The sequence below is a fragment of the Harpia harpyja genome, chromosome 1 (genome assembly GCF_026419915.1).
Source record: "Harpia harpyja isolate bHarHar1 chromosome 1, bHarHar1 primary haplotype, whole genome shotgun sequence".
Taxonomy (NCBI): Eukaryota; Metazoa; Chordata; class Aves; order Accipitriformes; family Accipitridae; genus Harpia; species Harpia harpyja.
In genome coordinates, this window is record NC_068940.1 from 57004331 (window position 1) to 57022224 (window position 17894).

Here is a 17894-nt window from a genome sequence, read left to right on the forward strand (position 1 = left end):
ATTAGCCTTCATTTAGGCAAGAATGTGGGCTGCTTTAATAAAGTAATATTCTTTAAATAGCCATGTTTCTAATTTAAGGAATATCAGTATTAAAAGCTTTTTTCCTTAAGAGTTTGTTAAAATTGTCCACTCCAGTTCATTACTATGAATCATTTTTTTCTTGATGTCATAATTCATACCTTTTATAAGCTCACTTGTTAATTATCCCATGTTAGTGACATCTGCTTCACCAATAGCAGAAGTTCCCATTCTAGCTTTTGACTTAGTAATGCTTAGCACTATACAGGAGCCAAGTTTTTCAATCCACACAGTCTGTTAAGAAATTTTTTTAAGTAAAAATGGGTGCTTTCTGATTTTTTTTTTTTGAGATTATATTTCAACTAAATAGGAGAGTTTAATGTATTAATTAAAAACCAACCAACCAACCACAAAACCACACCAAAACCAAACCCCAAACCAATACAGCAAGTTGCTTCAGTAATTTTGCTTTGGTGATCTGTAGCAATAGCCTTATATATCTTAATTGTAGTTCTGCATGAACATTATTTTGTTATGTTTGTTGGTTTCATGAACTGCTTTCTTTAGGGTTTATTATGATAGGCTCCCACTAAATATAACTTATGTGGAATTCTTAGAATCACAATTTCAATGCTAATTCTTCAGCAGAAGAAACTTCAACTGCCATATGAAGAGCTGCCTCAGCCTGTTGCTCTGCTGTCTTTTATCAGTGTCACTGTTTTGGAATTGTGAAAAAATGCCTTGCCCCTTCCCACATACTCTGATATTTAAGTAGGCAGTGACTGTTCATTTAAAAGACAAATCTGTGGGGCAGGAATTTCCTGAATGATGGTACTGGAAACCAAGTAACTTTTTTTTTTTTTTTTTTTTTTTTTTAAATCCTGGAAAGCAGACTGATGTGAGAGCAGCAACATGAGCATAAGGAAATTTTCAGTGGGATCATTCAGTGTTTTTCTCAGAAGCTCATTGTGTATTTGGACTCCCACCTATGTGATCAGGGGTATGTGTAACCCAAATCTCTGCAGTATCTTTCAAGGGATCTTGGTTAGTATCTTGGATATCTAGATGTATTTCTACCAGTATAGAAATTTTCTGAAAATTTATAACCATCTTCCAACTTTCAACTTTCTAGATTAAATTAATGAAATACTTTACTAATGGTAAAATCCCTCTGTTCCTGTACCACCTGTCTCTTTCCTCCTCCTTCCTCTGTACTAAACCTGCCTCCTTGTGGAAGATGCTTGATAGACCATTGGAAAGGAGAGGGATGGCTTCTCTTCAGCCAAGCAGTAAAATACAAATACCAAACAACAGATCAAAATGTGAATTGTTTAGTGGAAGCCCCTTTCTGTGGTTGAAGCTCTGACTTTGGAGTCATACTTCGTTAGCACCTTGAGGCACGCTGGTATCTTAGCACAGCGTATCTTCCCCATTGTGTGTTACTGCTTACATCATTTCACAAAGACTGGGAATAGCAGTGATCTTTCCCAAAGGCCCTCTAGTTTGAAGCAATGAAAGCTTTTTCCCCCTCGGAAAATTCAATAGCCAGGAAACTCACAGTATTTGGAATAACTTCTAGTGATATTATTGTAACACTGAAAGGAAACAAAGAAGGGGCATATATTATTTTATTGGCTACCAGAGAAAAGGTTGTCTTTAAAAATGTATATGCCTTTTGCGTATGCTTTGTGACAGACATACAGCCTGAAGACTGGCATGTGACAAGGGGAAATTTAATAAAAAATGCATAATGATATTATAAATATTTATAGAATAGCTAGATGAGTATAATATGACAGGGAGAAGCCAAGAAGGCTTTTGGAATGGCAAATGTGCGCTCTAAAATATATTGGAATTCTTCTGAGTTAAAATGGGGTAAAAAGGCATTGCATAGGCTGTCAGAGATGTTCACAACACCTTTGATTAAAGGCCTTTCTAAGCAACCATGAGAAAAGCTTCGTCAAAGAAGTGCACCTAAATAATGGTTGGAAAGCAGAGAAGGGAGAAAGTTTTCAGAAAGAATGAGGTTATTCACTGATGGTCCCAGTGGGACTTGTAGGGATTGTTGATTGATTTGCAGCCCAGGAAAGTAAGGAAATGGTTCTCTGTTTCTGGCAGGATTAAAATGATCCAGCTTTATCCAAAGACTAGGAATTTTTGAAGTCTGCTAGAAGATTTTTTTTTTAACTGTATTTTTGCATATAACTGGCTGTTGATGTAGCTGTGCACCTGTTAATACATACATCTGTAAGTTATGCCTATAAGACTGCAAGGTATATAAGCAGCAAATAGGAAAACAAGCAAGTATGCCTGGCAATGAACAAATGTGGTTCCTAAATGCAAGTAAAAATTTTCTATAATCATCCTTCTGTCCTCCTGTCCTGTAGAAATTAGGCCTTACTGCACGGTTAATTCCTCTACAAGAGGACTTACATTGTGGGACTTGGCTCCATTCATTCTCCGTGTTGATGTAAACATCAAGAATAAGCTGGAGGTTTTGTATGGAGGAATTTATTCTTTTCTGCTTGTGCTGCACATGGGTGAATTTGCTCAGTCTGCAAAAGCTGTAAGAAAAGTAGATAATGAAAGAGAAAATTATACTAAGAATGGAAGAAACTGTGCAAGAGACCAACTTGTTCTGCCTCTAACAAAAGGTCAACAAAAGCTTCTTCAGTGGAGATATCCATATCTGGGGACAGATTATTTTTGCTGCTGAATTCTGGCTTACAGAATTCTCTTTCCCGTTAGTCCAAATAGAGCACAATTTTGTTAATGGTTGGGTCAGGGTGCTAATTATCTGTGTGAAAAATGGATGGGCAGACAGTCCAGGAGATAAATGCTTCCTAATTTGTTAGGGGCTTTTAAAGATAAATGGCCTTGAAGTAGATTTGTTTTCAAACAAATAGCCAGTAGAGTGCTCATGCAGTGGCACAGTGAGCTCTCATCAGTTTTTCTCAGAGTGATGGATGTTGCATATTCTGTCTGTTGACGTGGTCTTTGCCATCAGAAGTCCCAGTTAATATTTTTTAGGGCAATGGTTGTAAATTATTGCGGCCCAATTTTATTACTGTATTACATCTACCGAGGACCGAGCCCTTTGTGCAGCTTTATATTAACTCAGTGAGCGCCATTAAAATATTGACATTTAAGCTCATTTTGGTAGCATTAATCATAGCATTTTATCATGCATTAATTGCAGTGGTTTGAAATGACTGGAACACGTTCACTTTTCTAAAAGCAGGAGAAACAATAATTTCCATTTCTCCACTTTTTCAATCCATAACTGTGCTTAAAAAAACCCAACACAACAAACAACCCAAACCACACACCACCACCCCTCGTAATTGTGTGTGCTGGGGCATCTACCTCTTTGCTTCTTTGCAGTAACTGGACAAGTAAGAGCCAGCAGCTCTTGCAGGCCTCACTGGAAGCTCTTGGAATTGTCATCTCTGAAGAATCAGCCTCTGAAGTCTCAGTGTGGACACCTGCAGCCAGGCCTTGGCTTCAAATACATATCTCAGTATATAACAAGAGTCCTCCTGATGTGCAAAAAAAGTTAAAAATCTACTGTGTTTTCATATGCTGATACGGCTTAAGGGTTTAAAACAGACACAGAAATGCCTTTCATGGTTCAACAGGAGGAATAGGTTTATAGCACCTGTGTCTATTATATCAGTAAAAGAACCTGTGATGTTTGCCGGCTCTCTTCAGTGGAGGGCACCACTAGATGATGGTGTTTAAGGAGTTGGCAGCCTTTCTCACTTAACCATCATTAGGAGATCTGCTGCTCAGGTCTCATTTTGCGAGGCAGCTGGAAATTGGCACTTAGTTTGAATGTATTGTTTTCTACCTTTCTCTTAAAGTTCAAGGACAAGACAAAACTTTTCAGACTACACAAAGAAAACGATTTTTCTCACTTTCCTTTGTTTACTTGGTCCTCTGACCTCTCCATTCTTTTCTAAGTAAATTTATTTCCCTGTATATACATGAATTAGAGGTGTGGACCATGTCAGCAAAGATGCAAGGGGAAGACATGAGGAAAGGTATTTGAAAGAACCACACAGAAGATAGCTGTGATAAACATGTAGACTTTTTACTGGAGTAAAAATTATCTGGGTCTTCAGTATTGTTTCTCTTGATACTTAAAAAGGAGGGCAGTACTGTTATTTCTGTTGTAGGGAACTGAGGCATAGAATGGGTCAGTGGAGAAACCCTAAATCATTTGAAAGGCGAGATGCAGAATAGTGGTGTCTCAATCTCCTAACCTTCAGTTCATGCTCCTAACCATGCATTTAATTTGTTTTTTTAAAGATTGTCCCCTCCCTACTCCCACCCCAAGATGTTCCTGTACCTACAGGACTTTCACCACCTGTATTTTCCCTGGTAATGTCATATAGCTTAAGCCACAGCTTTACCTGTAGCCTTCTGCCTCCTGCTATACTGGATCTGCCTGAAAGACTTTCTAGTGATAGAGGCTTTCTTTTTTCAATTACAGTGGCTTCATGTGACCAAATAATAATTCATTAACCTGATTGCCTAAGGCTATCAAGCTCCAGGGGAAACTTGTATTCCTATATGATTGGCAAGATAATTAGGAAGTGAAATAATGCCAATCCCACCACAGGCAACTGTCATAAGATTTACGTATTTACTCTTTGAAAACAAAGTGTGTCATATCATAAATCTTTTTACTTTAAGTCTTTTATATTTGTAGGTTTATTATCAACCTTCACAATGGACATATGGCTAGGGCAGGAGGCTTTAGTAGCCTAATCAAGTTGGATCAGTTCAGGCTGCTGGTAAATCCACTGAGATTTTTAGTCTGCATCATCACCTAGATAACACAGGCTAAAGTTCACTTTTGCTTTTACTAGCTTTGATTTTAAGCTCCTTGGGTGTGGCCTTTCATTCTATATTTGTAAAGTAACTACCAGAGTGGTTTTACCACAATTAGAGCTTCTACATGGTATATGAAAATGTAGGCACAGAAGCCACTGATGGCAGCAAGAATTCTGCATCCACCAGAAGAGTGGAATATTGGACCTAGGTTAGAGACAGCTTCATATGAAGTCATCTACAGCCTTCCTTGTTAATAGAAGCCAAGGCGAAGCTCATATCAGTAAATGCTACATCCAGGTGGCAGCAGCAAGTGGGAGGTTAAATGAGCGCACTGTGTAGATGTGGGGTCCTGTTGAGGATGGCCTTCAGTGGGTAAAAGTCACTTATAAATTAAAAGTTTAACAAAACCCTACCAAGTAAAAGGTGTCTAATGAAGTTCTGGCACCTTCTCGATCTGAAAATGATGAAACCTAAGCAGCAAGGAAATTAGTGTAGTTGCTCTGAGGTGGTTGGACTAAAATTAATATGGCAAAAGCAAAATAAAAAAAGGGAAAAAAAAATCAATATTCTTGCTAATAAGAATCAACATTTATCTTACAGGAAGCCTGAAGTTTTGCCTTCTGATTCTGAACCAGCCTTTCAACAAAGGTCATTTTCATTGTCTGTGGAGCAAAGGTAATAATAACTCACATACATCTTCATTTGCTTATTTACTTAGCTGCTACCCAGCTAATGTACTTCATGTCTGTTGAATTGCAATGTGGCAATTTCCTCTTAACTAGAGGAACCTTCTGGTGAGGGTGTGAATCTGCAGAATGTGTCCCTTGTTGCTGAATGCAGCAAATGAGCTGATTATGCAAATTCTGCATCTCTGCATTGCTTACGTCAGTGGGAGCTTTATGGACTGATCTGTGTAGGACTGTAGCTTTTCAGAGGCATCTTAGGAATGATCATTGTTTTGCTGACAAAGTATAGTAGATCAATGGTGCATTTAAGAGTCTGGAAGTGAGCATTTCTTTAAAGGTCATCAGTAAAATGTGTTAATTTTAATCAAAATAAAATGAACCGTGTAGGTATGTTGTGAAAGCAGTGGGAATTTGCGTGCGTGTCAGAAATATGTAAATCGGATTTTACTACTCCTTTGTTTAATATGCACAGTGCTAATCATCATCTCTGGTATGATAGCTGCAGATCTAGTGACATTTTGTGGAGATATGTAAATCTTTACAAGCTTGGAGCTATTAATTCCTCTGGTGCAGAAATGTAGTCCTTCAGAAGCTTTCTGACAAACCGCAGGGACTGTCTCTAACTTGTTACCAGGCTGGGAACCTTGCAGAGAGATTCCTCGTAACTGACTGGGGCAGGTAGAACTATTTGATTTCACCACAGGCATAAGGGCTGGTGGGTGTAGGGTACAGTAGGCTACAGGGGGTAGGTGTACAGTTAAAAGGAATTGGAGTAAGGGATGAAGCGGGCATGATGTATTCATAGCACTTAATTCCAGTAAACCTAAATTAGGTGCCTCTGTAGGCAGAGGAGTGAGAAAAGAAGGGAGAGACTTGCACAGGATGATTCAAAGCATCTGAACAAGTACTGTACCCCAAATGGGCTCTCTCACTTGCAATATCAGCAAGAAGTGCTCAGTGGAAGGGCTGTCTAGTGTTTTTTTCTAGATGTGATTCTACATATTTTTTGATTTAAAAAGATACACTGAAAGACATATTCTGTATTAAATAACAAAGGGAAGAAGGGTAAGTGTTTTGAACTTATTTTTGTCCCACACTTCCTGTGTTTTGAGGGTTGAGGTTAAAAAAGAGACAGCAAACCGGATGTGCACAGTTACTGAAGAGAAGTATTTAGCATCTTGTTGTACCTTGCATGTGTTGCTTTTATGCTGTGTTCTGTTAATCAGACTTTTTTTGTCTGTTCTTTGGAATTTTAAGTCTTCCTGTTGCAAACCTGTGCAGGGTGACCCTTGGGACATGGAGTGCTTCTTGCTGTAACAGTAATGGGCCCTTAACTGTAGTGCTTCAGTGAAGGGTTGGGATAAGAAGCTGAATAAAATCGAGTGGACCACAGACTGTCTTGCTTGAGACTACCTCAATGGGTTTCTGTCCTCTGAGCATAACTGTATTGAAAGTAATTACTGGTGCTGTGAATGGTTTTTCACAGAGTCTGTGAGAGCAGAAGCCCTATTTAAGCTAATAAGACTTTTGCTGGTAGGTAGCTTCCAGAAATAGGTGGATATTTTCTAAGTAAAATGACAGAGGAAGGTGGTGACATAGTGAACCTGAAATGTTTTTCTTCAAAACATGTCAGCTTCAGTAAACCTCAGTGAATCCGGGACAAGGTTTTGGCAATGCCTGACTGACAATCCTAGTGATCTACTGTAGGTGTCAGCAATCTTGTGCCTCCTGGATCCTGCTTCTGAAGGAGTCCCAGCAGAGAGACTGCTGCAGAACTAGGAGAACCTGGGGGTGTTGGTGTGTAAACTGAAAGAATTTCTGAAAGAGTGAAATCCTTAGAAACAGTGGTTAATGACCAGCTGTATATGCTTGAGATCTCATAAAGTAGTGATGAAAAGGAAACAATGGGGCTGTTGATCCACAGTATATTGCCAGCTACACAAATCGGGGGAAGAAGGGAGAGAAAAATGCAGAGGAAAAAAAAAAGATAAAATATTGACCAACTTCTCTAAGTTACAGCAGTCTTGGGTGTTATACCAAGTACAGAATGCTGAGACATAAGTGTTATTTTCAAGTAGGTTGTGTTCTATCAAAATAACTTATTTCATTAGCCGTGTCACTTTAACATCAAGTAAAAATGAAGGTGTGATGTGATATGTCCTAAGTTTAAAAAAAAAATAAAAATATAAAAATCACATCGATAAGTGTTGGCTATTCTAGGCTAAAATCATCCCAGGTGTAACTGCTCTTGACCTCAAGAAAAAGTGGTTGTAGCTAATTAGCCTTTGTCTTATTGCAGGCTTGTATGAAATCTATTTTTACTAACATGCTTTGAAAAGAACTATTTCGATCTGTACAAGTTTGCATGAACTTCCTTCCCTGTGCTTTGTGAAAGACACTGAAATCTGATTTCTTCACTTCCAGGGGACAGGCAGCTTTTACCACTCTTACCGTACAAGCTGGATAAGTGACAATAGTGAGGTAGTGTAGGCAAAAGACTACCATGATTTTACTTTATTATACTCATTACTGTAGTAAACCAATCTAGAACACGTTCCCTTTGTGTTAGGTACAGTCATACAGTATTAGTGCTGTCCTAAAGGTGCTATGGATGAAGTGCTGGAGAAGGGATAGTTTGCAAAAGCAGGATGAGGAATAATATGGCAGAAACACTGGTAGTCCACTGAAGGATTTATTGGGTTGGGTATAGTGCGGAGGGAACAAACCAAATGGCAAGAGAAATTGAAGAAAATAGGTCAGTAAAGGGGAATAGGTAAGGGAAAAAGGTCTCACTGTAAGTGAAGCTGATATAAGGAGACTAAATATGGAAAGGTGAGGTGGATGCAGAGGGCTGGAAATAGTCTATTAGTAAGCACAGGGCTGGGAACATTAGTCAAATCCATCAAAAGTGCTTTGACTGTAGCTGTTAATGCAGCCATTTTTACCAGTGGAAGTTGTACAGCTTCTCTTGCAGTCCTTATCCTAATTGTGGAAAATATGTGGAAGAGGCAGGGCCCTGCTTTTCTCAGAGCTGCACATTTTTGTGTCCAGGAGGTTCCTATAAGGAAGACTGGATCCAGTGAGGCCTTACCTTAATAACCCTGTCACACATCCTAAATTCCTGCTTGTATTTCAGCGAAGTTTCTAGCTCCTGGTTTGAATCCTGTTTAACAAAAAAAATACGTAGGGAAAAAATCCAGTTTACATTAGTCGCTAGGGCTACTTTGCAAGTGGTTTCAATGTAAATATATTTTTAACAGAAATGACTATGAGTTTAAAGTCCGAAGCTGTCTCTACATTAAGTTTGAAAAGTATGGAGACCCAGGTTTTAGTGGCTGAAAACAGAAGGGGCTTTCTGCACAGTAAACAAAAGTTCCTGAGATTTTGATTCTGCTCTTTAAAATCTCTTTAATCAGAAACTCAAATGACATTTATGCCAGGAATTTCAGCAATATCTAGTGATCGCAAGCGCTTCTGTTTTTTTGATGTCTCCCTAGTGAAGTACCAGGAAAGGGGCAGATTTACTGCAGTGCTAAGAAATTACCTCTGTAAAATTGTCTCAAGTTCAGGATCTGAAAATTGTTTCTTGTTTCTGAAAACATTGCCCCTACAAGCTGTACTACTCAAATGATCCAGAATTGTCTTCATGTCCTCACTTGATGGTAGCTTGCTAAGTGGCTGTGCATTGTTAGAGTACTTTTCATTCTAAAATACTGACAGTGACAGCTGTAAAGAGCAAGAAGTTGTGCTCTGAAAAATAAGATTATTATTTTAAGAATCAGAGTAAAATGGCAACATTCTACAGCAATCTGATGACGTTCCCATCAGTGCTGTATTTCTGGGAATGGCAGGTTTGTTGTTAAATAACATCTTCGTATTTGCTTGTGGAGAAAGACATATTACAATAGTTTTTTTCCTTAGGTTCCATTTAACTTCTGGCTGGTTGTTCTTAAATCCATGGGTTTACTGATAAATGCAGTTGCAGAATTAAAATATTGGTTAATGTAGTTCTGCTTGGCTGAAGAGGAAGACTATTACACTTGTGCTTTATGGTGAGAAAATGGGTATTTTTCAATTCTTACAATGGTTGCGATGCATTAGCCACTGTGCCTTCCTCAAAAGGATTGTGTTGTTTTTCTGCAAATAAAGACTTTCCATTAAAGCTTTTAATCAAACAGAACATGTTGAACTACTTTAAATATTAGCCATTCATACTACAAAATGTCCTTGGCTGATGTACTAGAATAAACTACTAACATCCTTTTGGAACGGGCTGACTGAATCCTGACTTGTGGGATGCGTATTTAATGTTGGACAAGCAGATGGGAAGGAGATATCTATGACAGTGTGCTGCAAAAATGTCTGTCCTTCAGGAGTACTTCCCTAAACAGTCTCTTTCATGGACCGATCTTTTCAGTGAAGGAATTTGGGGTCTAGCTATGTCTCCTTATTATGCTGCCCTACCAGCCACTTCTCTATATGCACAGTATATAGGCAATTTATGACACTTTGTAGATCATGAACATGCAGGAACTGCAGCAAGAGGAATGTTGCTCACCCTAGAGATTTCAGCTTTATATTTTTTGGGGGGGTCTATATACTGAGGTAGCAGGAAGCATACTTCTACAGCAGCAGTGTAATAACTCAAATCCAAACTGTGTTAGATTATCTTCACGTCAACAGTATTTTCTTACACTACATCTGTTGAGATTGCTTATCCATAAATTGATTTTTTCAAGTCTCCATCTCTATCAATACCCATTTTACAACAAAGTGGCTATTGGATTTTAAAAAGTATCTTGAATGTGAGGCAACTTTCCTGTCAAGGTCAGCCTACTGTTTGGTGAAAATGCTGCTAATGAATGGATTGTTAGCACCTGGAGGTGGCTGCAAATTACAAAATACCTCCTCTTCCTGAGTAATCAGGTAAGGAAGGGTGCTAATTTGTATCATGAATTTCAGTCATGTGTCTTTGAATGCTACCTGCTCCCATGCATTTTATGTTCCATATGCTTTTGTCTGCAATATAATTGGTGATTGATATTTTGAATGTCTTCTGTTAAGGTCCAAGAACTGTGTACAAAGGTAAATAAGGTATAAATACAAGTGGTGATGCAAAGCTCAGGTAAATATACTGCAGGAAGGTGACAGATTAGTTGGAACAGTTAGAATGTCTCAGAGCAGAGAAAAGGGTATTGTAGTTTAATACCAGGAGGGAAATAAACTGGCTTTCTCTGGTGCCATTTTTTCTTCTCCATGATTGATACCTTTTCCTCCATTGTCTTTAGTGGTTGAACTCACCTACGCTTCTGGAATTATTGGTATGTACAGCCATTCACTTGCCCTCTTACATGTCAGCAGTGAACTTGCCTTGTTGGCATATGGTGCACTTTTTTCTCACCTTTTATTTTCATTTCTAGCTGAACTTACTTGTAATATATCTCAAATTTGTACTAGACCCAGAATTGGCAGCTGGCATAAAACTTGAGTGAATTTAGAGCAGCTACTATTAATAAATAGGAAAATGTTCATAAAAATGGTGATTGGGATGTCACATGGACTTGTATGCTTTATTGCACTTTCTAGCAGGCATCCAGACTAGCAGTAACTCTTAGCGCTGGCCTCAGCTAAACTACTTTGTTCTCCCCTGAGTAATATTAGACTCCTGGTAAGTCAACAATGAGGTTCATTTTTCCACATTTGGATCAAAACAGGAATATAATTTCTAGTCTGTATTTAGTAACTTAAATTTGCTGTTCTGTGCCACTCAATTTAGATTTAAACAACATTTTCTTTCAGTGGTGTTCCTGTTGTTGGACTGCATGCAGTGACTTAATGTCCTTCAACTACAGGAGCCTGTGGGAAGTTATTTCAAGTGTTCTTGAGGGTAGGGAATCTACAATATACTTTAGGAACAAGAAAATCTGGTCCTGATCAGGGCTGGCTAGTTTGCAATAGTTTGCACTAGCAGGGATTTGGGGAAGAGAGTTTTTCTAGACCAAGCTTTGTCCATGACTTCGTGTATAAGCTTGACCTCTACCAGACTTTCAGTGGTGAACTGGAAGTTTACATTTATCTTCATAAAACTAAGCTTAGGACTCCAGAGATATGGTAAAATTCTTCCATTTGTGACACATATATTGTTAGTGCCTTTCTGGTTCAGAACCAGGGCTCTTGAGAGGTAGCCTAGGTGTGTGGACACTTTGAAAAGTAGGTCTCATTGATTTTTGCGAGTTTTTAGATAGTTATTGCCAAAGCTGAGAACAGAGCTGATCTTCCAGGCCTTTTGCACAGTTCAAGTTCCCTCACCATAGTAGTAGCTGTGATAGAATCAGGTCTTTAGATAAAACTTGAGACATACTAGGCTGCTTTTTTTTTTTTTTTATTTTAATTCTCTGCGAATCCAGCAACAGGAAATTCTGAGATCTAAAAGGAATTTTTGTTTGTTTAATGGATTTGAGATTTTGTTTGAAAAATGAAAAAAATGAGTAATTAAGATCCCCCTCTGTGATGCTTTGAAAAGCTAAGCCCTGCTGAGCTGAAGTTCAGAGTAACAGAACAATAGAGAATTACTTTGAAGTACTAGTGAAGAGCATAACAGATGATTACAGCACAAGAAAAAAAAAAAAAAGGGAGGCTATTACAGTGCTTTTTTCTATTGAGCTGGGATGCAAATCCCATTAGCGGAGTTCTATTGTCACAAGATTTGCTATATAGAACCCTCTGATAGCATCGTACTATATATCTGGTTACCATGATGTTTCCCAGAGGACAGTTGAAAGAAGGAGCTTTGGAAAATATTGTCAGGAGGATACTTTAGAGCATCCCAAGCAGAAACGGAAGCATAAGGCAATAGAAAAATGATTAATAGCTCATTTTGTTAGTGATTCAACAAGAGAAATGGTCCTGGGAATGAACCTACGGAGCAGGGGTGAATGCATGAGGTTAGCGTAAGAAAGACCTGTGGCAGAAAAGAGCAGGTTCTTAATCCCGTAAAAGGAACACTTGGATTTTCATTGCCTCAAGCTACACAGTGAAAAGTGTTTAAAGATTGTTTCATTGGGAGTCACTACAGGGCAAAAGTATTCTTTTCATAGCTAGAGCTTAGCATGAATCCACTACTAGGGTGAAGATGTAAGGTCTTGTAAAAGATGGATGTTATCTGGGGTTGCTGACGTCAGGGTCTTCTCACTGGCTGTGATGGATCAAACCATTGTGGTTTAGTCTTCCTTTTTCTCTTACTCCAGGGTTGCCTTAGGCCAGACAAAGCTTTTTTTTTTTTTTTTTTCCCCTTAAAAAAAAAAAAAAAAAAGAAAAGGCCATACTAGTACAAACACCTCACCATTAATCTTGGTCCAGTGGTTATTTCAAATGGTGTTTGCTTTTTAAAAGTGGATCTCCTCTTCTTAGTTTACCTAAATCTAATTTTGGTTCCAGCCTTTGAATTTTAAAAGTTTTGATTACTTTATTGCCATGATTGTAATAATGAGTAACTCAGCCAGTGAACAGTTTAACTCTTCTGTAATAAGTTGATACTATGCTAGTATTTATTGGTCACTTGGCTGATGGAGTGTGCATCCTTCACTGTATTTGCTGCCTGGAGGGACATGAGTAGTTTGAGAATATGGATGTTGGATTGCTGGTTTTCTCATCTAAATGGTTTACATACTGTCTTGTGCTCACCCATAGTATCAAGTATTAAAATTGAACTTTAAATTCATGTAAGTCAGAAAATAGCTAACTTCTGCTTTACTCATTATCTCTGCTCTTTTGTACAGGTGGGCTGTTTTGTTAGATTTTAGCATTACATAAATGTGTTACTAAAAATACTATGTGTATTTACATTTTGAAAACAGCATAGTGAGATTTTTTTTGTGTAATTGGTTAGATAGCTTGCCACACAACTTACCATATAAGTTCTAAAATGATTGATGGACTTGTGTCAAAGACAGCTTTCTCTGTGATGCTTCCTGGTTTTGTTAGCTACCTTCTATAGTGTCACTACTTATAAGCTTCTTTAATAGATTTTGGTGTTAGGTTATTCAAAATGTGTGTGAGATGCATGCAGATGTGTTTTGAGTTTGGGATCGTGGGTGTTGTTTATTCCTAGGCAAAGGAAGACCAGATTTTTTCAAAAGTTAATGGAGGTCTGGGCTCCTCACTTTTAGGTACCTAGCTGGAGACGCTAAGAGTGTCAGTAAGAAGAAGATGGTTCTTATTGATACCAAATAAACAGTTAAGTCTGATGACTTCACTGGGGTCGTTCTTATGCTTTACGTAACAAAAGTAAGTGATCAAGTAGTTTTGCTGGATTTGGTGTGAACTGCATCTTGTTGGGATAAGCGAAAGGAGCTATGTACAGTGCTAATTATATTATCTGAGCATGACAAATTGTAAGAATGATTTGAGGATTTTCTGAATTTATTTTAGTTTGTTTCCTCTGCCATAAACATGTTAATATATGGGACACAGCATGGATGGTCAGCTGTTGAACATCCGTATTAGTTGAACAGTTCCATATTAGAACTTTGGAGTATTGGTTGGGGTTTTTTTGTCTTGTTTATTTCTGATTGCACCAAAGATTTGCTTATGTAAATGGATGAAGCTTTGTTGACTTTGATTCAGTTTCAGTTTCTTAAGCCAAAAACTTAGCACATAAAAATGGAACGAGTATTGTGGCTATTAACACCTTTTTTTTTTTTTTCCTCACAAGTTCAGAATTCTTTATCTAGTACACTGAGGAGGCAGCGGTGACATACAGCAGCCTGACTTCGGTTTCACTGACAGTGAATCCCATGGGAGCAGAAAGAAAAAACTGTCATAGGTTTCTCATTCTGGAAAATTCCATTGACCTCAGAAATAGCAGGGACAACCTATAATTTTTAGAAGTGTTTTATTATCATCTTCCATTGTTGGAAGCTTTATGAGTAGGAACCTAATGTAGAGGCTCTTGATATCAATATTCTTCCAGTGACTTAGAATTAATTTGGCTCAGACCTTCATAAAATTCTTTAGAGAGGGCCTGCTCCTGTTTTCACTGAAATAAAGTTTAACATTAACTTGAATGTCCTGGGTAAGGTGTTACCACACGAATGAATGCCGGTTCATTGTAAGCTGCATTAGCACTGAAGTATTCAGTGCTGTAGAGTATGAATGTTATTCCGTTGGAATTTCTTTTGAAAAATTCCAGCTCCTTCAAACTTCAAACCCTTGCTGCTTATGTTCAGAGCTCAGGGTATGGCTCCTTGGGACTTCTGTTTCTGGCAGTATGAGTTGTTCAGCAGGTAACTAGGTTTTTGCTTATGTCTGAACATGCACTTGTCTTTCAATGTTCGCAATGTTACCTGCATCAAGCACTTTGCATTAGCTCCTAGCTTCCAGTAGTCCATAGTGTTAGCTTGGTGTTTGTGAGGTGTAATAACCTACGAATAATTGATAGTCAGGTTAGACTGGATGGTAAAGTCTAGCACATCACTCTTGAAATGTGTTTCGTTCGAGGGACTGATTTGACTTTGCAAATCTTCGAAGAGGCCCCAAATATTTTGAAGTGAAAGAACTGGAGAGGCTCAGAGTGCACCTAGACTCCACTATTGGGCAACAAAAGTGGCCTAAGAAAGACCACGCATTTGTAACATGCTGTCACAATGACTTAAAATTAATTTGGGGCTATGCCAATTCTGCACTTCAATAATAATCTTAAGATTTTTACAAAGAATTTTGAGGAAGTTATTTGGCCTGTGAAAAGATACGGTTCAACAAAATAACTCAACTCATGTTTAATACAGGGTTAAGGCAGCTAATCAGATCATTCAAAAAGAAAGACACTTTGATTATCTGTTGGTTTTGGTTGCACAAATTGACATCTTAAATGGGCTCTGGCTTTAAGGGGACAGTGACCCTCCCTCTAAAATACATCCCAACCTTCCCTTTTACCCACCCAGGACTGGGAGAGAAGCTGAGCACTGAGCAACTGAGGCATGCAGTCATGCAGCATGTCTTAACAGCTTAGCCTGTGTTTCATCATGATTTAAAACCACTGAAAACACTGGATGTTTGAACAGTCCCCTTACTGTCATGACAGCTAATCCAAGATAAAGGGAATGAGAATTATACCTTCTATTCCTAGGAGGATAAATATTAAGTCTGTTACTCCTTAGGCGGAGCATGACTGTGAACAAACCATTACAATGCAGCAGTGTGGTATATTCTCTCAATCTGTAAAATCTACAAGTGGAAGAATTTTAAAAGGAACAGGATTTTCTAGGTAGGCCTACATTACAGGAGAAATATTGAAATGATCTCTCTCTAATTTTCATAGTTATTTATTTCCTATCCCAGTTTAAGTAAACATTGTTCCTGTTCTTTCCAGATGATAATGAGGCAAATGATGGAATTGGTATTAACTTCATAAGGTGTGGAAAATTGTGTCCTCTGTGACAGTTGCTGCATTTGAAGGAGCCTATGTGGTCATTCAGACTTACACTTTTTCACTGCTAAAAAGACGTGAAGTTATTACAGATCTGGAATGTGATTTTTTGATGAGGTGATTAATATCAGCAAAACATCCTCAAGAAGTCAAATTTGGTCATTGCCAAATGAGTTGACCTGAGTGTGACATAGATCATGTGTCAACTCTGTTTAGCTGACCTATGTAATCATTTTGACAAATGTATGTGAGGCTGTTATGTGATATCAAAGGTGTATTTAAATATTGTAAATAAATTAAATTAAATAAATAAAAAAATAAATTTTTAAAATAAATTTATTTAATTTAATCCCTGAGAATATCAACATATTACAGAAGTAGACTGGTTCTTCCAATTTGTCTATACATTGTCCTTGATGTTGCTGTAATATAAATGTGGTATTAGCAGCTGTTTGGCAAAAGCCAGTCTCCCTTTCTTTTGTGAGTCTGCCTTTCCCTCTGCTTCTTGAAAGAGAAGAGAAAGCATAAGAGGGTGCATGAGGCATAGCAAATGTTCACTAAATGTCACACTGATGAAGTTTAAAGTTGCACTTCCCATTTTGCTTTAGTAGTAGTTCACTGGGTCCCCCAGTTACATCTCACTTAACTTGGGACATTTAGCTGGAGTTTCTTAGGTTGGTGCCTGTGTTTTCCTCTTAGACGATGGACAGAGATCCGAGTTGTCTTCTGGCTCTCCACAGAAATTTAGATACATCTGCTAGGCACCTAAAATTGAGGAGGTTGGGAGGGCTGAATAGCAGCCCAGATGTGAGGTTATTTTCTCTTCTGTTTCCTTGGCCAGTTTACTGCAAAAACAAGAGGCAAGTCAATTTTGTGGCAGCTGGTATCTATAGTTAATCTGCTTTATTTAGTCTCACTGTTATCTGTCTTCTACCTCAAGTCTTTCCCATTAGCCATCTCAAACCTTCCTTTTCTATATAGCAATAGGGGAAGGACAATGAGGTTAAGACCCTGGAGACTGCAAAGCTACCATCTAATTTTGAACTTGCCTTGGTTGTCATTTTCCTTGACCACCTCTTTTTTTTGTAGGCCTATGCACCTTTGTCATAGAGCAACACTGGGGTTAGAACTTTGTAAAACCCAGATACATATTAACAAGGCATCTAAGGTTGACCTTTTGTCCGGGAGGGAGATTGCTAATGCTCTTGGCAGTGATTTGTGAAGTTTGCTTTCCTCAGTGAATTTAGGATCAGTTTAGTATTTAAGCTTACTTCTAAATCATGCATTTAATTTTATTGCTTTTTCTTTAGATCTATAGATTTGAGTGAGCATTAATGCATCAGTCATATTTCATTCAGTGATTATAGTGCTTGATATCCTTTGTATTCACCTTCTAGAAATGCTTTGGCAGCAGAACTGACTATGCAAAAATGTATAAAAAGGGTAGAAATAATAAATGCACTATCAATTTGGCTGAAGCAGTTCAACATTTTAAGTTTTGTTTGTGACCCACTGTTCATCTCTGGCAATTTATATATACATATGCAGTGTCCTTTTTCAAAATGTGCAGGACAATATGTAGGCTCTAGTGTTATTAGTGTAATAAATCTTTACTAAAAGAGGTTTCTCTTATATTGCAAGTGCATGCCACTGCTGTTCTCATTTAGATATTAAATTTAGAGGTGTGCAATATTTGTTGAAGTTTGCTGCAAGTCTTAGCAATTTTTTTTTCTTTTTTTTTTTTTTTTGTAAGTGTGCTGTCTTATCCCTTCTGGGACTGCTTAAAATAACATGAATAACGGTGCATTGAACCTTTGTCCCTGCTGATGCAGTAGCATCATATTGTCTAGGGCACTTCTTTATCAAGGCAGTGCAGGATGCTGTAGTTGATAACCCATCTCACTAGCCATAAAAGGTTAGGGAAA

General features: G+C 38.1%; 1 protein-coding gene across 5 annotated transcripts in view; it reads left to right on the forward strand.

Annotated features, from left to right (window-relative positions):
* The window catches only part of TPK1 (thiamin pyrophosphokinase 1), a 324730-nt gene that overhangs the window by 55594 nt on the left and 251242 nt on the right, over positions 1-17894 (forward strand). For 4 of the 5 annotated variants that reach the window (XR_008236464.1, XM_052795439.1, XM_052795420.1 and 1 more), the window contains exon 2: positions 5458-5532. The exons of the other annotated variant lie outside the window; for it this stretch is intronic. Coding sequence is in view for 2 of the 4 variants with exons in the window: in XM_052795420.1 (XP_052651380.1) it covers positions 5458-5532 (75 nt within the window). In the remaining 2 variants the exon portion in view is untranslated. The remainder of the gene's footprint in view (positions 1-5457; positions 5533-17894) is intronic. 5 annotated transcript variants of the gene reach the window in all.